Below are 21,185 nucleotides of genomic sequence, written 5' to 3' on the forward strand. Positions count from 1 at the left end.
ATGCATGTGGTTTTCTATTGGTTGGGTGTTTGTAGATCTTGGTGTAGTAGGTAAGAAATTTTCAATACAAACCATCAAACGTAAGCATAAGATACAAGAAAAGGACTAGCAGTTTGGTCGACCTACTAGCTGATTAGGCAACAAACATCGTTTCTTTTTCATCTTTTCTTCCTTTTTTTTCCCCAATCTTGCTTCATTTCTACTCTATGATATCCAGTTTTTTGGTGTAGGAGGTTGATGATTGGAATAGCATTGATCCGGTTGAGCCATTTGGCTACAAAATTGGGTTGTTTCCATGAGATCGTCACTATGACCTAGGGAGTAGTACTAACGGTGATGATTACATGCTGGTTTTTGACTCTTTCTTTCTTCAAAATCATTTTAAAATAAATAAATAAAAATAATATGTTTGATGTTTCCTTAACTTCTCCGTAACCCATGAATGGATCATTTAAAATTTGCATCCAAGAGAACCCTCACCTGCCTATCCTTCTAAAAACTTGGAAGGTGATAAATTATTAATACGCTAGGTGGCATACGACAATTGGATCATAATCAATTTATTGATTTCTTAAAAATAACTAAAAAATCTATCTAGAGATGCAGGACTCTCATCTTACCATATCTCGTAGCTCCATTTGTTGCATACCCATCAACCACCAGTTATTATTTTCTCGTTTATGTGTTGTTGTATTCTTCTTTCCACTGTATTGCCATCATTTTAATGAAGAGTTTATATTAACTTCTCGTTAGAGTTAAACCTTTATTTGTTTTTGCTTGTTATGGGTTCAGTTGAATCCTTGTTGGAGAATAATGCAAGAAAGTTCATCAAGAGAAAAGATAGCGATGCTGAAGAAGCAGGTTTTTATCAAAATGAATCTTCACCTGCCTTCATTTTCTTGATTTTTCTTTTGTTTTTATATAAAATGTGTTTTTCCATATTATGACCTATCAAATCAGTTTTCTTAGTTCATAGCCTGTCCTTGATTCTGTATATTCTGATCAACATTTCATTTTAAAAATTTCTGAAATACCAAAGAGAATATGCAAAATGGTGCTGTGAATGCGTCCTTTTTAGTTAATCTGCTATTTATGATATCCATGGATGCTTGTTCATGTCTCATTCTTTGATTCACATTCCCTTAATCTCATCTCTGTTTCTGTAGAATAGCTTCTATGCATAAATGTAATATTCACCTGAAGCTGGTAATTTCATTTATGATAAATGAAATTTTGTTTATTTTACTTCTTCATATGCAGATGTTTTAGACATTTTCTTTTTCCCTTGGAAATAATAATAATAATAATAAGTTGCCTTATAATCCATGACTTGGTGTCTCTCGTTTTTGAATTCCTTACTTTTAATAGTCAAAATCATCAGGTCGAGCATTGGAAGAACTCAGGAGTTCTCTTTACAACGATTTTCGAACTTCAGAAGGAGCCAAGCGGCAACAGCAACGATTTTGTGGGCCGGTTGTGGCTATGACCTTCAATTTCCTGGTGGCTGTGGGGGTTATTATGACAAACAAATTAGTTAGTGCCTTGCCTGATCTTGTTAATAGTCTGCTTGTCATTGCTTCTGAAACCCTTTTTTTTTTTTTTGCCGTAAAAAGCATTTTGCACACTAATTCAAATAATAGGCTCTCAGTACAAATGAGTTTTGGATCAATAGTACTGAAGTTGTCTCGTAAAACTGTGAGATTAGGGGTTCAAATTGGGAAAAGAATCTTACACTTGGTTGGTTACAGGTCATGGGAAAAATTGGCTTTAACTTCCCAATCTTTCTCACTTTGATCCATTATACCACAGCATGGATTCTGCTTGCCATTTTTAAGACATTGTCACTGCTTCCAGTCTCCCCTCCCTCTATAAGTACTCCTTTCACTTCACTCTTCTCTTTGGGAGTTGTTATGTCTTTCGCCTCTGGCCTTGCCAATGCCAGCCTTAAACATAACAGGTTACGAGCCGGACTTCAGCAATTTTTTTTTTTATCACCAAGTAATTTGTCTTTTTTTTTTTTTCTCATTTCCTTGCTCTTTTGTTCATGTGCAGTGTTGGTTTCTATCAAATGGCTAAAATTGCAGTCACTCCTACAATTGTTCTTGCAGAGTTTGTCCTGCTCAGGAAAGCAATTTCATATAGAAAGGTTAGCATTACATTTCCAAGCAGACATAATATTTCCTGATACGATGGATCCAAACCATAAAAATACTCTAAATTTTAACAAAGCATAACAACCTTGCAGGTTTTGTCTCTAGTTATTGTTTCAGTAGGTGTGGCGATTGCAACAGTAACAGATTTACAATTCAACTTCCTTGGCGCTTGCATTGCAATTGCCTGGATAATTCCAAGCGCTACAAACAAAATTCTTTGGTCGAATCTGCAACAACAAGCTAATTGGACTGCTCTTGCGTAAGTAAACAAGATGCAAAATTTATATGTTGTTATTCAAAGAAAATGCCCGATAAATGGAGAAGTATTTTAGTACCTATTAAGGAGACAATGAGTATTTTAGTACCTATCTTTTTTATTAGAAGCTTGATGGAGAAATATAGAGATATGAAAAAAGATCTATACATGATTTTTATCGATTTAGAGAAGGCTTATGATAGTGTTCTAATAGATATCTTATGTGGAGTGTTAGAGCAAAAGAGGATATCTATTAGGTACATACAGGTGTTAAAAGATATGTGTAAAGGAGTAACTACTATTGTGGGCACAATGAGAGGGGACACGAGATTTTCCTATCTCAATTGGATTACACCAAGATTCAGCTGTAAGCCCTTATATTTTTACATTAATTTTAGATGAATTGACGAAACATATACAAGAGAGTATTCCTTGGTGCATGATGTTTGCAGATGATATAGTTCTAATAGATGAGACGCGAGAAAGAGTCAATAGAAAGCTAGAGCTTTGGAAAAGTACTCTAGAGTCAAAGAGTTTTAAGTTAAATAAAAAGAATACGTGTATTGCAAGTTCAGCGAGGGCCGAACTAGTGATAGGAAATGAGTTAGTTTGGATAGAGTGGTACTGTCCCAAAATAATCACTTTAAATATCTCAGCTCAATTCTTCAAGTAGATGAGGGATGTGAGGAGGATGTTAGTCATAGGATTAAAGCCGGATGGTTGAAGTAGAGAAGTGCCACAGAACTTTTATGTGATCACAAGATTCCCAATAAATTAAAAGGAAAATTTTACCGTACAGCTATATGATCGGCCATATTATATGATAGTGAGTGTTAGGCACTGAAGGAGTCGTATGTATATAAGATAAGAGTTGCGGAGATGAGAATGTTAAGGTGGATGAGTGGTCATACTAGACTAGATAAAGTCCGTAATGAAAGTATTAGAGAAAAGGTAGGAGTGGTGCTAATTGAGAATAAGTTAAGAGAAGAGAGATTGAGGTGGTTAGGTCATGTGAAGTGTAGACATACGGAGGCTCCAATTATACAAGTAGAGCACATTACGTTAGAGGATAGAAAGGAAAAAGAAAAAGGTAGACCTAAACTGACTTGGAGGAGAGTAGTACAACATGATCTAGAAGCATTACAAATTTCTGAGGATTTAACCCAAAATCGTTTAGAATGAAGAAAGAGAATCCATATAGCCGATCCGAAATTCTTGAAATAAAAGTTGAGTTGAGTTATATTCTATTTATGACGGGTTCGAGCCAAAGAAAGACTCTTTGCAAAGCAGGGGGTAAGCTACGCACATCTGCTCTCCTCAAAATCCACAAGTGTAGGATGCTTTGTGGACTAGGTAACCCTTTTTATTCTAAATTGCGACAGTTCATTTTAACAAGATGTGATTTTCATGTGTAGGTTGATGTGGAAGACTACACCAGTAACAATACTGTTTTTATTAGCCTTGATGCCATGGCTGGATCCACCAGGGGCGTTATTGTTCAAGTGGACTGTACACAACTCATCTGCAATTTTCATATCAGCTCTTTTGGGATTTCTCCTACAATGGTCTGGTGCTTTGGCTCTTGGGTGAGACCCTAAGCTTCTATCTACATAAGGAGTTGAGTGTTTGTTGATTTTCAATTAACTAATACAAACAATAATGTTATGATGCAGGGCCACATCTGCAACCTCTCACGTGGTTTTAGGACAATTTAAGACTTGTGTGATTTTATTGGGTGGATATCTGATTTTCAGTTCAGATCCTGGAATTGTGAGCATTGGTGGAGCTATCATAGCCCTATGTGGAATGTCAGCTTATACATCACTCAACTTAAAAGAGTCGCATGAAAATTGGACCAACCAAATTCAGAACCAAATCTTACCTTCATCAAAATCCAAAACAGAACCTAAAGCAGCTCGTGAAGAGAGCACAAACTCAGAAGTAACTAGTAGTGCAAATATTGCCTAGGATGTGATTTTTTTATTCAACTAGTGAAACATATGTACAGAAAAAAGATTTGTTGTGTTAAATATGATGGTTCATTCTTACACACTACTAAATTCTTTTAGCCAAAAGTTAAAAATAAATAAATAAATAAATAAATAAAAGAAACCTTGAATAAGTATTGTATTGAGAGAAAAGTAGAATGGAAAAGAGTCATAATGCTCATTGCTCCATGCCCCCTGCTTAAGTCTATTATCATTACAAATAATGGCCTTTTTCTACCTGATGCAATGCATCAATGCAAGTTCAAGTCTGCATAAGGAAAGCAAATAAGCAACAGCGTTAAACAACAAATGATTGACACAACAATGGACAAGAAGTTAAATCCATTATCAACTATCAATAAATAACCCATAAAAATGAATGATATTCATATCCTTTATAATGAATCATTTTTGCAGCTTACAACAAGGCCTCTTATACAGAAAATTCACGCCCAGTTAAAATCACAAATTCCCACTCAGCATAACAGATCTCAGTATGGAGCTAAATAGTCTCAAAATAACATGAATAAAAAAAAATTAAAACCTCTCTGCCAGTCTAGCAGTAACTTGTCTAAGCTTTGAGTATACCTTACCAGCAGGGGACCCTAAAATAAGGCTACAGAGAGAATCCCTTGCAATTTTAATGTTTTGAAAAGATCCTAATATGTGAATCTTGGTATCAGCAATCACAATCCTTGTTTTTGTGGCATTCTCAATAGCAAACTTTGTTTTGCCACCTTTACCTGACAATCTTCCAATGGCACGAGACAAGTGCTCACCTCTAAGAGTTTTAACATCTTTGATTTCAAAAGATTCCACATATAGCTCATCCAATCGCAAAAGAGCAATAGCATCTATAATATCAAAACCTAACATGAAAGCATGTGCAAAATCTGCACACTTCTGTAGGTTGCTGATGTCAGGTGTATCTGGTCGGGTTTTTAATTCAATCTTTCTAGCTTTGAGATTCATACGGATATCAATCTTCATCTGCTCATATATTGGAGTGTAGATTTCCATCCATGCCTTCTTGAGTGGTGAATGCCTATGTGGTGGAACTGAAACCTTTCTAAACTGAACTCGACCGTCAGACATTTCATGGGCCTTCAAAGGCTCAAACTTTGGCTTAGATGGCAAAGACGCAGATTTTGTCCCCAATCCATTTGGGATTTCTTCTACTTCCATTGAAGCAGGGGCTTCACCAGACTGCATCTTGATTACACCACCAAGATCTGCCATGACAAAAAGTTTGATTTACGATCATTCATTAGATAAAACCATCCAAAAAGCTCCAACAGCATTAAGTCTAATATAAAAAATTAAAATTAATTACACAATACAGTAATAGAACTTATGAAACAGAGGAATTATGATATTAGATGTAAATTGGAGTCGAAATTTTCTTTGTTTGAATCAAAAGCCAAATAGAAAACACAGACAAATTGGGATTTTTCCTCACAGAACTAGCTTCCTTCAACACCACTTCTAAAACTTCAACAACAAAAATTGACTTACAATCACAGAGGAAGAGTATCTTCAATCTACATCTATCTTCATAAATCAGCATGAATAACAACCCCCAAAAGACCAAAGATTATTTACCACAACTTCAAAAAAATAATACCGTTCGATTCAATTAAAGAGGCCCTGTCCCCGAACAGGAATCCAAGTGAAATCGATCTGTTTAAGCTCATCATCACCGCAACATTTGCACATATACACATACTATAGGCGGATGCAAATACAAACAAAAAAGAGCAGAGAGGCAGAGCATACCAGGAGTCAGGAGAGGCGATGATCAGCAGCCGCGAGTAGCGTGAGCATGTGTCACAAGGCGAGGTTTTATTAGGTTTTAAGAGCGGCACCCTGAGAGCTGTTAATGGGCTGGGCTCCATGCATAGATTTGAAGGCCACGCTTCCTTGTCAAAAGATATTTTTTCCCCTCATCGTCAAAAGAAGCAATTTTTTTTTTTAATTAAGATTTTAATTTGTATTATTAAACTATTTTTTTTCTTATTGAAATTCCCATTTTTGTCAAGCAAAATATCATGGGATTTAATGTGTATATGCTAGTTATTTTTTAATTAAATTAAATTAATTTTTATTAAAATAATTTATTTATACCTAAAAAATAATTACATATTAAAAAAAACAATATATTAAAAATTTAAATTTTCAAACCAACAGTATGGTAATCAATTTAATATTTTTAGATATTTAACCTAATTGAATTTATTAAGATTAAGTTGGAGTTATATATAATTGGCCATGAATTTGAAAAATAATTTACGTATTAGATTCAAATTTTATATATTAAATATTTATTTTTTAAATTTAATTATATAAATAATTAATTAAATATAAAATATATATTTTATAATAATATGTATTATATTTTAAATAAATAAAATTAAAATATTTTTAAATATAAATTATTAATAAAATTATATATTTTATATATAAAATATATAATTAAACAAATTTAATATTATTCAAATAATAATTATTAAATTTGAGATAAATTTAAATAAATTAAAATAAATTTTAATTAAATTTAAAATATATTTAAATATTAGAATGATAACCGTATTTAGGTGAGTGATTTTTATAAATATTAAATAAAAAATGTAGTTATTCATTTTAATTATTTTGATAAAGATATTTTAATAATTCATTACAATTTTTCTTAACACAATTGTCTGAATTCTAATTACAGATAAACTGGGGGATTGATTTAATTTACAAAGAAGTCCCTAATCCATGGCTGGCATAATATGAAATCGGTGGATATAGGTGTCTATTTGTTAAAGTATCAATGGCAAACTGGAGATTTTAATATTCACGCAATCTCTTCTATTTACCACTCACCTTCGAAACCCTAATCCTCGTTTTTTCTTCATCGAAATACAACCCCAAGCTTCTGTCTATCGAAAGATTTTTTTCCGATCACTCTCTCGTGAAATTTCAACTTAAATTAGCGATATGGGTTCCAAATCCAAGAGCGATAACCCCCACTCCGGAGATGGTGCTAGCCCTGGGTTCGTCTCTCTTTCTTTTCCTCTAGTTATGCGTTATCCATCGATTTCATTTTTTTTCCTTTTGATTTATTAAAAACTGATGGGATTTAAAAGAAAATTAATCGAAAGTTTTGGATGTTTATTTTCTAATTGTTTGTTTTGATTTGTGAAACGTAGGAAGATTTTCATAGGAGGATTGGCTAAGGATACTACGTATGGTAAGTTGTATTTTAGATTATGTTTTATAGGATTCTGGAGAACTGGAGCATAAGGGTTTTTTTTTTCCGGTTTATATTTTCTGATTTTAGGTTGGCTTTTGTCAAGTTATGTTTATACCTCGTCTTGATTGATTTAATTGCAGCTACCTTTAACAAGCATTTTGGGAAATATGGGGAGATAACTGATTCAGTGATCATGAAAGATCGGTACACAGGTCAGCCTAGGGGTTTTGGTTTTATCACCTATGCTGATCCTTCGGTTGTAGATAAGGTTATTGAAGACACCCATATCATCAATGGGAAACAGGTAGAATCATCTTTCTTGATACAATGCGATACTGTGTATGATGATATTATTAATTTATTTTGGAGCTGTCTGAGCTCTTTTGATCCTTCAGTTTATGTTACTGAGTTTCTTTAAGATAATAATGGCATTCACTTGGTTGCTGGAGCCTGGAAGCATGAAGTTGGGCTATAGCTTTCCTACAATTTTAGATGTGCATACTCTTTAAGTTCCTATTCATCTAAGCCTGATTAGACTTTTCATGCTCATAAATTTGATGTAATAATCAACTGTATTATAACACCTAGCAAGTGACAATGTAACAGGTTGAAATAAAGAGGACCATTCCTAAAGGTTCTGGGCAATCAAAGGATTTTAAAACTAAGAAGATATTTGTGGGTGGTGTTCCATCATCAGTTACAGAAGGTGAGGATTCCTAAATTCTCGTTATGTGTTTTGAAGGAGAAAATGTTTAATTCTCTTGCGGTGTTGATTTACATTTATCCACTGGCTTTCTTGGAACTTGCAGATGAGTTCAAGAATTTCTTTTCAAAATATGGGAAAGTGGTGGAGCACCAGATTATACGGGATCATGAAACCAATCGTTCTCGAGGATTTGGATTTATTATTTTTGACAATGAAGAAATTGTAGATCAAATGTTATCCAAGGGAAATATGATTGATATGGCTGGTACTCAGGTGAGCCTATTTAAATGACCTCAAAGAAATAATAATGTAAAGAGATCCCAATTTTTGGTGCTGCTCGTTTCATTGCTTTCTCCGTGTTCCTCTACAACGCAACCATACGCATTTCTCTTCCCCTCAATTTATAGATTCAGTAAAGTACTGTTAGTTACTTTTATTAACTATTTCTGATTAGCAGTGGAGATCATGACAGGTGTAGATTTCAGGAAAGGGCTCATGATAGTTTACCTGCTGCAGAACCTAGGTTAACTAAGTTGCTTTGTTGTAGGTGGAGATCAAGAAAGCTGAACCAAAGAAAGCCTCAAACCCACCACCTGCTCCTGCATATGGTAGCAACTCTAGGAGTCGTTCTTACAATGACAGCTTTGGTGGATTTGGAGGTTCTTATGGGGGCTTTGATGGAGGGTTTGGGCCTGGTCCCTATAGGACTCCTGGGGGTCTGGGTGGTAGACTTGGTGGTGGTGGATATGGGTATGGTAGTGGTGGTGGGGACTTTGGTGGTGGATATGGCAGTTTTGGCGGGAGTAGCTTAGGAGGATACCGAGGTGAATCTTCCCTTGGTTATTCTGGTCGATTTGGACCTTATGGTGGCGGGTTTGGTGGGGCTTATGGTGGTAGTGGTTTAGGTGGTTATGGTCGGGGAGGTGAGGGATATGGAAGTTATGGAGGTTCTGGTTACGGTGGGGGTTATGAATCTGGTCCAGGTGCTAGTTATGGAGGAGCAGGTGGCCTGTATGGAAGGGGAGGCTATAGTGGCAGTAGTCGATATCATCCTTATGCAAGATAGAATGAAGCATTTCAATGCAGTTGCTTAAGCTTTGCATAGAAGTTCCAAACAGGGTCATCTAGTTTAAAGCCTTGTGAAACAGATAGGCACTTTCCCACATTTACTAGAAGTCTCCTATCTCTGCGATTGAGGAAAGCTTTTAAGGATCAGAGGATCTACTTTATTAGATTATTTTCTTCTATGTATGTTTTAGTCAGACTTCGTAGTTATGCTCCAACTTAGTTCTTGGTGTGTCTGGTTTACTTGTTCTAGTTATTTTAATAGTCTGTGTTGTAGACAATAGTATCTTGGTTTGAAGCTTGATGCCATTTATTTAGTTTGATCTAGATAGACGCTTTGTTAATTTATACCTGTTTGTTTTTATATATACAGTGTAGCAGTTGGGCGTTTTACATTGATATTTATTCTTAGCTGGATTCAGCTAGATTTGATTATTTATGGATTAGGCAAACATTTAAGATGTGCCATTCTCTTGCAACTAAGAACTCACTGTAGTTTTATTTCAACGCCTTAAAAGAAAAAGAAAGAACCAACTATAGAATATTGCAATAAGAAGTCATTCTATAGTGTGTGTAGTATGAATGAACTTGAGACTACTTAGGTAAGCTTTCCATGCATTGAAATTATACCCGTTAGGACAGGTGAAAATGAGTGGTGGTGGTTGGTCGCAGATTGAATTTACATTCTTTTAGTTTCCAGGGCAATTGGTGATAAAGGGCAGTTTCTCGGCCTTGTTTTTGAATGCTTTTAATGTCTTGCTATTGACCCTTGTCAAGTTTGCTTGGAGGAAACGAATGGGTTTGTGTTTCTAAAAATATTCCAGTTGCAGTGCTTCTACTGCCAAATGTAATGTAGCCCATTGTTTCTTCGAGTATTTTCACAATAAATATCTACTGTCCTTGGTTAACTTTGTTCAGAGATGTGGGGATATATTTTTCAAGACTAAGATTGTTCTCTTGCTTATGCTTAGCAGAATTTTTTGCTGATAATTATTACTATTTTCTTTTGATTGTAGTAGGGATGAATACTGATTTTATCTGGCAATGATATGGGGAGGGCTATCCCTATTGTGTAGCCCAAATTTCTGTATAAAAGAAAAAAGTATTTGAGCTTTATATTTTGGTCTATCAAGAATGTTATAGTTGAATTAGTGTGCTATATTGTGTCACTCTCATATCTTTCAAAACAACATTAGGTGGTTACTGGTTAGTGTCCAGTTATCCCAGGTTACGAGCAAAAGTATACGGAATGGATTATCAAATCAGCTGTCTTACCAAGTGGCTGCATAAGCCCCCACGAAATAAAACCTGCCAATTTTCCTAAATGGATGCGTCATGTGTTTTATTATATATATATATATATAATTTTTTTCTTTTTAGAAACATCAAGTTTTTTTTTATATAATTAAAATGCTTTAAAAAATATGTATGTTGATTGATGTGATAAATATTTGGACTAATTGCATATTCACTCACTGAAAAGTTATTTTCTCATTTGAGACTCTGATTTTGGCATTCTTTCAAAGTAAGAAAAGTATTTTTTAGAAAAATAAATTATTTTAGATATTATTGAAATTTTTTTTATTATTTTAATATTTATAATAATTTTAGTAAAAATATGCTAAATAAAATTTTTAATATTTTCTTTAAAATATTTTAATACTAATTTTAGCGACTCTGAATGGCAAAAGTCAGCCATATATATAATCACATGTTAACTCGCTTTCTAATCGCATTCGGTGTACTTGGAGATTATGAAAATTCTCTTTTATTAATTTGCATGTTTGAAAAAGTTTAAATTAAAAGTGTTATAATTTATTTTTTAACTAAAAGAATAAATTATTTTAAAAAAATAAATTGATGTTAAAATTGATATCATTTTGTAAAATTTTAATTTCTTTTGTTAAATATTTAATGTAGATCAAAATAAATAAATAAATACATTCTTCAAGCAACAAAATTTAATATGAATTTCATCAATTGAAAATTTATTATGAATTTTTTTTATAAATTTTTTTAATAAAATGGAATTAAATTTTATTATAACAATCGTTTCAAAGGAGGTGAGCTAGGACTTTGGTTAAAAAAAAATATAAATAATAAATTATTAAAAATATATAAATAATTATTTTAAATGTTTACTATTTTGCATTATGTAAGGTAAATTTTTTGAAGAGGATATTTATATTTTATATCTATCATATGATTCAATAATTTCTTTTTAAAAGATAAATATACAAGTTTATCTTTCAATTTTTAAAATATGAACTCTTGTAAATATCATATCACAAACGTTGTGATCTATTGATTAAAATTTAAATTAATTTCATTTTATAATTTAGATTTATTATAGAACGCATTTTATAATAAATGTCTCTAGTCTGTTGATTATAATTTAAATAATATTTTAATTTTATTTTATAATAATTAAAATATATCATGAAACGTGTATATTTATAATTGAAGCATATTACATGACGTTTTAATAATTTAAATTGTCATAATTTTTTTTATAAAATTAAACGATGAAATGGTGTATTTAAAAAAATAAGTACATATAAGTTCTAAAAATTATAAAAACAATTATAAAACAAGCCAAATAAATTATAAAAGGATAATTAACAAGTATATTGTAACTCTTTATTTGGATTGAGAGAATGTAGAGAAGAGAAAAGAAAAAAAATTAATTTTTTTAAATTTTTTGGTTTAGACAAAAGGGAGAATTGATAATAAAGGAAGAGAAAGGAGGAGAAATTTTAATTTAAAATATTTTTTTTTAAATTGATAAAAAAATAAAGGGAAATAATGGTTAAAATATTTAAATATTATTTTATAATATAAACATAAAAAAATAATAATATAATAAATATTTTTCTTATAAAAAAATTATATTTTCTCTTTATTTTAATAATTTATTTAAATAATATAAAATAAATTAAAATTTTTTTCTTTTTTTTTTATTTATTTCCTTTAATTTTTCTTCATCCCCTTGCGGGGGCATGTCACGTTAAGATCCAAATAAAGGGTAAAAGTTTACAAATACGAGAAAAAGCTTTGTTAAAACGTACTACATATTAATACGGCGCCGCAGGGAGTATTAGCGCAAACGATGAAAGGCGGCTCTCTCTGACTCCGAGTTCACAGTACACGAAGAGAAAGGCCTGCTTGCCAGATTGTTTTCGCCGGCCAGTCTAAAACATTTGAAAACTGGGTGAAGAAAATGGGCGTTGGGGAGCTCAAATACGACATGTCGCAGAATGGCTACATAAAGCTGGTACTCCACGCCCTCAAGCACAACTCCGCAGCCGTCAACGGCGTTTTACTTGGTCGATCCACCGACGACGTCGTTGAGATTACCGACTCCGTCCCTCTTTTCCACAACCACCTCGGCATCCTCCCTCCTCTAGAGATCTCCCTCATCATGGTACGTTTAGAGTTAGAGAGCACAATATAAAGTCACTGCATCTTAATTTTTTTTTTTTTAATTCCCTACTCCAAATCTACAATTCGACATAATTACAATCTATTTCTAGCAAATAAGAAAAAAAATATATATATATATATATATATTTTTTTTATTCTTTTTGCCTTCTAATTTTCTGTACGTTTGGTTACGTGTTAAATATGAGCTGATGATGGAGTTTTTGGGCTTTTTTTCCCCTTAGAACAGATAGAGGATTATTACAGTGCTCAAGGTCTGGATATAGTGGGTTACTTTCATGCGAACGAGAGGTCTGATGATGCGGAGCTTGGTAACGTGGCCAAGAATATTGGGGATCATATTTATCGCTACTTCCCCCAAGCTGCCATTCTCTTGGTCTGTACTGTTGATTTGATGTTTTGATGCTATTTTTGCTTTTCTGTGTTCTGGACTTAGATTTTGACCTTTTTTTGTGGTATTTTCATGAATCATCATGCAGTTAGATAACAAAAAGCTTGAAGCATTACCAAAGGGGAAAGACCGGAGCCCTGTAATGCGGGTTAGTTTCATAGTTTCTATTCTGTTATTTGAAAGCTTTTTTTTTTTTTCGAAGGAAAGAATATTCAATATTGCTCTGATGACTTCAACAATTACTATTGAAATATTAGGAATATGCAACTAGTGTAAATGACAGTCTTTCTGCTTATGGATAGTGGGGGCATAATTGCAAAGCTTGGAGGTTTGTTCCTTGATAGATACATGACACTACTCAACTCAACTCAACTAAGCCTTTATCCCAAAAATTTGGGGTCGGCTATATGGATTCGCTTTTTCCACTCTGAACGATTTTGGGTTAAATCCTCATAAATGTTTAATGCTTCTAAGTCATGTTGTACTACTCTCCTCCAAGTCAATTTAGGTCTACCCCTTTTTTTCTTTCTATCCTCTAGCCTAATGTGTTCTACTTGTCTAACTGGAGCCTCCGTATGTCTACGCTTCACATGACCAAACCACCTCAATCTCCCTTCTCTCAACTTATCTTCAATTGGCACCACTCCTACCTTTTCTCTAATACTTTCATTACGGACTTTATCTAGTCTAGTATGACCACTCATCCACCTTAACATTCTCATCTCTGCAACTCTTATCTTAGATGCATACGACTCTGCCCAACACTCACTACCATATAGCATAGCCGTATGGTAAAATGTTCGTTTTAATTTATTGGGAATCTTACGATCACATAAAACTCCCGTGGCAGGTCTCCACTTCAACCATCCGGCTTTAATCCTATGACTAACATCCTCCTCACATCCCCCATCTACTTGAAGGACTGAGCCTAGATATTTAAAGTGATTACTTAGTGACAGAGCCACTCAATTAAAACTAAATCCTTCACTATCACTTTGGCCTTCGAACTTGCAATGCATGTATTCTTCGTTCAACTAAACTTAAAACCAATATACTCTATAGTACTTCTCCAAAGTTCTAGCTTCCTATTGACTCCTTCTCGTGTCTCATATATCAGAACAATATCATCCTCAAACAACATTCAACAAGCAATAATCTCTTGTATATGTTTTTCATCTAAAACTAATGTAAAAGGTAAGGGCTTATGGCTGATCCTTGGTGTAATCCAATTGAGATCGGAAAATCTCTTGTGTCCCCTCCGCACAATAGTAGTTGCTCCTTCATACATATCTTTCAATACTTGTATGTACCTAATAGATACCCTCTTTTGTTCTAACGCATTCCATAAGACCTCTCTTGGAACACTATCATAAGCCTTCTCCAAATCAATAAAAAACATGTGTAGATCTTTCTTCCCATCTCTATATTTCTCCATCAAGCTTCTAATGAGAAAGATCGCTTCCATAGTTGAACGACCAGGCATGAAACCAAATTGATTGAGAGAGATAGAAATATCATGACGTAGTCGATGCTCCACAACTCTCTCCCACAACTTCATAGTATGGCTCATGAGTTTAATTCCCCTATAGTTTGAGCAACTCTGTATGTCTCCCTTATTTTTAAAAATAGGTACTAAAATACTCTTCCTCCATTCATCAGGCATTTTCTTTGAGTTTAGAATCTTATTAAATAATTTAGTTAACCAAGCCACTCCCATATCTCCCAAATACTTCCACACTTCAATTGGTATTTCATCGGGTCCACAGGCTTTACCTACTTTCATTCTCTTAAGTGCTTCCTTTACTTCTAAAGATCTAATCCTTCTAGTATAATTTACATTCTTTTCTATTGTTCTATAATTTATATTCACGATAGATACATGACACTGATGGGACTAAATTATCATGTGGTGGTTACAATGAATTGGATATGTTCGTCTCAAAACATGGAGGACTACTGACTGTTATGTTGTGATAGGAAATCAGTTGATGTTTCTATACTGGCTGAATGCTGATCCATACAAATAAAATGGATAAAAATCTAATTTTTAGGTGTACTTTGATTCCACAGAAGAGTGCGTACTTTTGTGCTCAAAGTTTGCACTAGCTTTGAAGCATTGTAGGTGACATTTAGATACTTGATGCGAAGCCAGTCGTGAGTTAAAACTCTTAACAAAAATCTTATGAAACAAGCCGTTGGGTGCAAGTGGATTTACCATAGTCAGTTGCCCTTTCACTGCAGTAAGCATACTGGTCTACTATCTTCAAGGTTTGGTTTGTGTTTGATGCTTCAATTAGAGGTTCCATGGAAACTTGCCTAGAGTTTAATTCACCAAGGAAGTACAACTTAAGTGATCAATATATAGCAAGTTAACCGGCAAATTTTGCAAAATACAATATGGCAACCATGACGCCTATGCTTACGAAGTTGAGGCACTTTCATGCCAGCATTTATGTAATTTTATCTTGACTTATTTGACCGCATGAAATTTATTGTGAACATTTGCTGATTAGGGCCAAATATTATTTCTCATTTCTGATGCTCTTTATTCTGAATATGGTGTCAGTATTATGTAATTTAAATTTCTTAGGTGTAATCATTTTGGGTTGGCAATCAGATTTCTTTATTAACATTGCTTGAAGCATGCCTTTTCTTGTTCTGTTTTGGCCAGTATCATTAGTGCAGTATGTATTCACATCAATTTAGTTCTTGATTCAGTAGTAGCTACTGAGCAAATTTAAATCATCTTGTCCAACTGCCATTGTGTCAATTATCATTTGTGACTTGATTGTTGAGTTCTAGAATCATTAGCCACAAGGCTTTTCTTTAATTAACAATCAGTTTTGTGTTTATCTTATTGCTCTAGCTTTATACAAGGGATGCAACAAAGAACTGGAAGCTAGCTAGATCTGATGGAGGCAATAGGTTGATACTTAAGGAGCCAGCAGCAAATATTGTGTTGCTGGATTTTGTTTCAAGCCAGAAGTGGCAGCATTTGGTAGATTTTGACGATCACCTTGATGACATTTCCAAGTGCGTGCCACATTTATGAATGAGTGGGTGCACACACACGCACACACCCACACCCACCCCCGTATTGATCAACAGTGAGTCAGAATTATAACTCGTAGTGTTTAGTTAATTATTTATCTGTATTTGCAGGGACTGGCTCAATCCAGATCTCTTCAAGTAGTGTTGCCCTTGGATGTGTAACTGGTGGTTGTTTCTTGCGGGCATCTAGCTTACCTTGATGTATGATGCAGCAACTTGACGGAGCAGACATGATCGATAAGCAATAGGCTTTGTGGTTTCTTGTTTGGGGCAAAATTTTGTAGTAATGTATTACCAAATATCCATTTGTTAAATGTTGGAAGTTTCTCAGACAAGCAACTTTGAGGAAACACATTTATTGAAATAATGGCTTTAAAATGGACGAGAGAAATTATGATTCAATACATATTAAATATAGGAAGAAAAACATATGCTCAAGAAAATAAAGGATTTATAAGCATTGAAATTATTACATGATTCTCTAGCAAAAAGTTATTTTTTGAAGAAAAGCAGTACCACAAGCAATGAGCATCTAAACATTTGCATAAGCAATGATCTAACTATCATTCACCAAATAGATTTAGGATTGAGTACCCACTTCAAATAATCTTATAAGATGACTACTAAAATTTCTATTAAAATTAAAAATAATTGAACTTCTTGAAAATTGAATTACTTCCAAGTTGTTTCAAATGAATATATTCAACATTTATTCAATTATTTCAAACCCCAAATTAAATTACCAAGCTGAACGGACTTCCACTTGTCGACATAATAATTTTTTTATTTCTTTTTTTCTCTAATATCTTACATTAATAAAACATTCTAAGTTTAGATTGTCTGATATTATTTATATAAACAGTTCAATGATATTTTATAAGAAATAAGTTATTGACAAAATTATTTATAAAATAATTTATTCATTCTAATATATAGTAAATAAAATGAATATAGCTTGGATGCATGATAAAGTTAAGTAAATTTAGTGATTTTGATTATTGATGAAAAAAAAAACTTAAATATAAAATTTGATAAACATAAAATTATGAAGAAAATCTATTGAAATAGTTAATAAAACATCATTAAAAAGAAAAAGAAAAAGAAAGAAAGGACTCAAACTAGGAATATGAAAGCCAAAAGTCTGAAATCTAACAAGCATAAAGAAAAAAAAAAAAAGGACTTTTTACAAACGACATTATATATCTACCATTTATAATTCCCATAATACTATACGAGAATGTGCCATTGAAAACGAAGCTGTCTGTATTCCACATGTTCTGATGCATCTAGGGAAATATTCAAGCAGCTCAATTAACAACAGGGCATCCCTCCACAACAATCCCTGGAGCAGTGGGGCAATTTGCAATTGGGCAATGGTCAGTGCTATCCAGACCCCACCATTGAGGACCATAGATATTCTGGGATTGAAGGCTGAAGAAGACGATTATCCCCATGAAAGCAACACCAGCATCCAGACCAGCTGATAAGATGTAATTATGCCTAGCCCACCATGCCTTGTACATTCTATAAATATAGAAGTTGAAAAATATTCCAACAACTCCCCAGCTCAAGTAGTGCACAGCTCCAGCTGGAGGCATGCTTGATGTGGCTGACAAAAAAATTGGCATGTGGATGAGCCTGATCCATTTCTTCTCAGGATATTTGCGCGACAATAACCATATTGGAACTGGGGCTACTAGACCAATTAGAAAGAACCAGCACATGCTATTGTACAAACCTAAATTCCCAAACATTCTGAGAGGGCCTACGACTCCCCATATGATTGAAGCATTGTAAAAAACACCGTCCCCAGGGCATGTCCATGGACTTCCTTCTGGTAACAATTCTGGGATACATATGTTATCAACAGTTGATAGAAGCCACCAGGCTGTAGCAAAGTAGACAGTCGAAGAAGCAATTGTTCCAACAAACTATACAAATTCATATGATAACGTGATCAATTGACAATCTCTGGAATGAGAAACAATTGAACTGATCAATGTATAATTTTACCTGAACAATGAACATGGATTTGGGAGGAATTTTCATATAGTGGCCTAATTTGAAGTCTTGCAGAAAGAAAAGGGCTTGAGCCATGCTTATGTATCCATATGTCTTGAATGTCACATTGGCAAGAGGCCTCCCAGGGTAGATATATCCGATAATAAACTCTGAAATCACATTTAGACCCATTTGCTGTGCATCAAGATAAACTTATTAGAAAGCTGCCCACTTTCTATACATCAATCTTTTACATACATAGGAAAAAAAAAATGAAGTATGCTAGAGAATTACAGTACCATGTTTGTTGTGGCCTGAACAACCCCAATGGGCAGGGTGAAAACAAGGGCAATTGCACAAGCAAAGAGAAGCCCCCACCATGGAAGTTGTAATTGTTTGTTAAAACCTTCTACTGCAAGAAGGGATAAAGCCACAGATACAACCAAGATTGCAACAAACCACCATTGAGGAACCACTTCATAGTTCTTCTTCATCAGTCTAGTATGCACATCAGCATATTTATCTTTCACTGCACTGGAAGTCTTCCTCCACAAGATCCAAATACTCCTACATTAATTCATTGTTTATATCAAGAAAATCGTTAGCCCAAAAGAACTATTGCCAAGAATTGTGAAGATAAAAGAGAGGAAAAAAAAAGTGAGACTTACTTTCCCTCAAAGAGTGCAACATGTGAAATAGTGGCCATCAGAGCTGCAAAACCAAGTCCATATGCAAAGGCAAATAAAACACTGAGATGTAGCTTGCTGTAAGCTTTATAGGCATCTAGATCAATGTCGAAAGTTTTTTGGTTGAGAATTCGGCTTATGTTGTACGTCTGACCAGCATTGTCAAAAGTGTGGGCAGAAAAGATGGGGAATTTCTTAGCATCAAATGCATTAGTCCAGTAACCAATGGGCACTATAATATACATTAGCAAGAAAAAACCGCCCAGAGTGTTTGCAATAGCAAAGAAGGGCACAGCAAGAGGTGTCCCCAAGAAGCTAGAAACAGTGGACCAGTCGAGGCCAAAAGAGCCAATTCCAAGGCCATTTAGCCCTGAACCGATCTGTTGAGCAGTGACCGAGTCTTTCCATATCCAACAAATGAAGGAGATCGTAGACAAGGAAGGGAAAAGGTAGCCTGGAAAGAGATAGTAAGCAAAACTAGATATGAAAACAACGAGAAAGAATTGCAGCCTAGTGAGTCCTCCCTTGCTTCTCTTTTCTTTTTCATGTAATGCCCTGCAACTCCCACATATATAAGCTGTCAGGAATCAGACTTCCCCTTCTGCACCTTTGCAAGCAGAATTTTTCAATATAAGGAGATAGACAAAAGTACCTGAATAGAGAGACTTGAACGAGGTTTGAGGGCCACCACATGTATGGTGAATCCACCAGAAATTTCCTAAAAACACCGGCCCATCCATACCCAAGCATCTGAAAATAATACACACAAGAATGTAATATAAGATCTCAAAGAGAGTTTTTGGCGAGAGTTTACCACGCCCTAGAATTAATTAGGCTAAAGCTCATTGAATGGAAATGTACCTGAGTTGTTTGTACTAGCAACATAGCCGCAACCGGATGTAGAGGTCTCCTATAGAAGGCCTTGACAGAAGTGATAATGCTTACTGCATAAACACCTCCAGTTCCAGCGCTTGCAAATATGGTTATCAAGACATGTTCTTTCAAATTGAAAGGCCCTGGATTCAAGGAAAATGACCATTTTGTCAATGGAATTTTGATCTGCTTCTTGGGAAGTGTTGAAGCCATCAGCTTTCCAAGTGGGAGAGTGACAATTTGCGCTGAAACTGCAGTGACACTAAGTTGATTTGAACGGTAAGCAAAAAATTGATTCACGAAAGAGAGCAGCACGCATGATGCTAACCCAAGAAGCCACGTTCGAAAAGTCAACACAGGTTGTGAAGGATCATCTGTGATGGGAACCGTCAACCTTACTTGCTCTATAGGACTGTCATTCACTTCATCTCCTGCATAAACCAACCACAACAAGAAAAAAAAATTGGGATTTTTCATTTTGAGATCTCGCAATGCATATACAATTCAGAGGACCTGTTTTAGATAGGCTACTATAATACCTTTCATGTCAATAATGGATTCATCCTTTCCAGGAACTCTGGACTGATGGACTGCATCTTCGGTGGAGCTTGTCATCTCTCTTTCCTTTACCTTCCTTCACTCCGGTCACCAATACTGCTACAACCTTAAAAATTCAATTCAACATTACCTATATACCGTTAAAATCTTCATCCTTACAGACACCAGCAAGTTGACAATCCAGAGCACTAAATAACACCCCAATCTTTCTTTGTATGTCGAGCTACTATATTTAGATACCACGAGCACGGTTTTGATGCCCAATACTTGGACTAATTTATGGCTGTAAAGATTTACAGTGAATCTTGCATGAATTATAATGGAAAAAAGATTCTTTGAATTGATTTCCACCTAACCAGATTTCAGTAAAATTAGTGAGTATTGATTGTTCTTTCCTTTTTTTAGCTCCTACTGTTATGGGGTGTGTGTAGAAAAGGAAAATTTTATTATTTGCATGCAGTGTTTTAATTTCTCTTTTTCATTCTTCTATTAAAATTTAGAAATTCAATGTCAGTGCCAGCTAATTAATTTGGTTAATATAAATAAAGAATAAAATTTTTTTTTAACGGAATCTAATTTTGAATAATAATAAAAGGAAACAGTGGTTATAATTATAGCTGTTTTTAAGCTGTCATTATGAATTAGGCATAACCATCAATTAAAGGCTCAAATAAAGAAAATTTAATACCAAATTACACGTAGACCAAAGCTTATCTCTTAAATTGGCAAAAACTGCTCAATTTATAAAATATTATACTAGATAAATTTTTACGTAGAT

General features: G+C 34.2%; 5 protein-coding genes across 7 annotated transcripts; 3 read left to right on the top strand and 2 right to left on the bottom strand.

Annotated features, from left to right (window-relative positions):
* Positions 1 to 213: 213 nt before the first annotated feature.
* On the top strand, positions 214 to 4,384 carry LOC110639882 (nucleotide-sugar uncharacterized transporter 2-like). 2 transcript variants are annotated; one of them, XM_021790997.2, is made up of 8 exons: positions 223 to 662; positions 793 to 861; positions 1,382 to 1,533; positions 1,749 to 1,957; positions 2,053 to 2,146; positions 2,246 to 2,412; positions 3,825 to 3,995; positions 4,083 to 4,384. In XM_021790997.2, exons 3-8 carry the CDS (start codon positions 1,483 to 1,485, stop codon positions 4,375 to 4,377), a joined length of 987 nt encoding a protein of 328 aa, XP_021646689.2. In that variant the 5' UTR covers positions 223 to 662; positions 793 to 861; positions 1,382 to 1,482; the 3' UTR covers positions 4,378 to 4,384. The 2 variants fall into 2 exon arrangements, with proteins under 2 accessions (XP_021646687.2, XP_021646689.2); XM_021790995.2 differs by having other exon boundaries at positions 214 to 861.
* Positions 4,385 to 4,760: 376 nt separating this feature from the next.
* LOC110639883 (uncharacterized) lies at positions 4,761 to 6,324 on the bottom strand. Of its 2 annotated transcripts, XM_021790998.2 has the most exons (2): positions 6,174 to 6,324; positions 4,761 to 5,629 (listed from the first exon to the last, which is right to left on the bottom strand). In XM_021790998.2, exon 2 carries the CDS (start codon positions 5,607 to 5,609, stop codon positions 4,935 to 4,937), a length of 675 nt encoding a protein of 224 aa, XP_021646690.2. In that variant the 5' UTR covers positions 5,610 to 5,629; positions 6,174 to 6,324; the 3' UTR covers positions 4,761 to 4,934. The 2 variants fall into 2 exon arrangements, with proteins under 2 accessions (XP_021646690.2, XP_058001279.1); XM_058145296.1 differs by lacking the exon at positions 6,174 to 6,324 and having other exon boundaries at positions 4,761 to 5,636.
* A 917-nt stretch (positions 6,325 to 7,241) lies between these two features.
* LOC110639875 (heterogeneous nuclear ribonucleoprotein 1) lies at positions 7,242 to 10,522 on the top strand. Its single transcript, XM_021790984.2, has 6 exons — positions 7,242 to 7,435; positions 7,592 to 7,632; positions 7,776 to 7,939; positions 8,242 to 8,341; positions 8,445 to 8,614; positions 8,889 to 10,522. Exons 1-6 carry the CDS (start codon positions 7,380 to 7,382, stop codon positions 9,405 to 9,407), a joined length of 1,050 nt encoding a protein of 349 aa, XP_021646676.1. The 5' UTR covers positions 7,242 to 7,379; the 3' UTR covers positions 9,408 to 10,522.
* Positions 10,523 to 12,449: 1,927 nt separating this feature from the next.
* LOC110639866 (ER membrane protein complex subunit 8/9 homolog) lies at positions 12,450 to 16,603 on the top strand. The gene is made up of 5 exons (XM_058145297.1): positions 12,450 to 12,830; positions 13,077 to 13,223; positions 13,327 to 13,386; positions 16,105 to 16,271; positions 16,401 to 16,603. The coding sequence occupies exons 1-5, from the start codon at positions 12,627 to 12,629 to the stop codon at positions 16,429 to 16,431; spliced, it is 609 nt and encodes a 202-aa protein (XP_058001280.1). The 5' UTR covers positions 12,450 to 12,626; the 3' UTR covers positions 16,432 to 16,603.
* Positions 16,604 to 17,300: 697 nt separating this feature from the next.
* On the bottom strand, positions 17,301 to 20,766 carry LOC110639863 (oligopeptide transporter 1). The gene is made up of 7 exons (XM_021790966.2): positions 20,389 to 20,766; positions 19,838 to 20,280; positions 19,629 to 19,726; positions 18,959 to 19,531; positions 18,590 to 18,857; positions 18,303 to 18,485; positions 17,301 to 18,220 (listed from the first exon to the last, which is right to left on the bottom strand). The coding sequence occupies exons 1-7, from the start codon at positions 20,462 to 20,464 to the stop codon at positions 17,597 to 17,599; spliced, it is 2,265 nt and encodes a 754-aa protein (XP_021646658.2). The 5' UTR covers positions 20,465 to 20,766; the 3' UTR covers positions 17,301 to 17,596.
* Positions 20,767 to 21,185: the final 419 nt, after the last annotated feature.

The sequence above is a fragment of the Hevea brasiliensis genome, chromosome 4 (genome assembly GCF_030052815.1).
Source record: "Hevea brasiliensis isolate MT/VB/25A 57/8 chromosome 4, ASM3005281v1, whole genome shotgun sequence".
Lineage (NCBI taxonomy): Eukaryota > Viridiplantae > Streptophyta > Magnoliopsida > Malpighiales > Euphorbiaceae > Hevea > Hevea brasiliensis.

Coding starts and splice junctions, on each gene's coding strand:
- LOC110639882 (XM_021790995.2), top strand. CDS start 783: ATGGGTTCAGTTGAATCCTTGTTGGAGAATAATGCAAGAAAGTTCATC. Junction 1,534..1,748: donor TTATTATGACAAACAAATTA/GTTAGTGCCTTG, acceptor GGTTGGTTACAG/GTCATGGGAAAAATTGGCTT. Junction 3,996..4,082: donor TCTGGTGCTTTGGCTCTTGG/GTGAGACCCTAA, acceptor GTTATGATGCAG/GGCCACATCTGCAACCTCTC.
- LOC110639883 (XM_058145296.1), bottom strand. CDS start 5,636: ATGGCAGATCTTGGTGGTGTAATCAAGATGCAGTCTGGTGAAGCCCCT.
- LOC110639875 (XM_021790984.2), top strand. CDS start 7,380: ATGGGTTCCAAATCCAAGAGCGATAACCCCCACTCCGGAGATGGTGCT. Junction 7,633..7,775: donor GGCTAAGGATACTACGTATG/GTAAGTTGTATT, acceptor ATTTAATTGCAG/CTACCTTTAACAAGCATTTT. Junction 8,615..8,888: donor TTGATATGGCTGGTACTCAG/GTGAGCCTATTT, acceptor GCTTTGTTGTAG/GTGGAGATCAAGAAAGCTGA.
- LOC110639866 (XM_058145297.1), top strand. CDS start 12,627: ATGGGCGTTGGGGAGCTCAAATACGACATGTCGCAGAATGGCTACATA. Junction 12,831..13,076: donor TAGAGATCTCCCTCATCATG/GTACGTTTAGAG, acceptor CCCTTAGAACAG/ATAGAGGATTATTACAGTGC. Junction 13,387..16,104: donor ACCGGAGCCCTGTAATGCGG/GTTAGTTTCATA, acceptor TTATTGCTCTAG/CTTTATACAAGGGATGCAAC.
- LOC110639863 (XM_021790966.2), bottom strand. CDS start 20,464: ATGACAAGCTCCACCGAAGATGCAGTCCATCAGTCCAGAGTTCCTGGA. Junction 20,281..20,388: donor ATCCATTATTGACATGAAAG/GTATTATAGTAG, acceptor TGGTTTATGCAG/GAGATGAAGTGAATGACAGT. Junction 19,532..19,628: donor GTTCAAGTCTCTCTATTCAG/GTACTTTTGTCT, acceptor TGGGAGTTGCAG/GGCATTACATGAAAAAGAAA.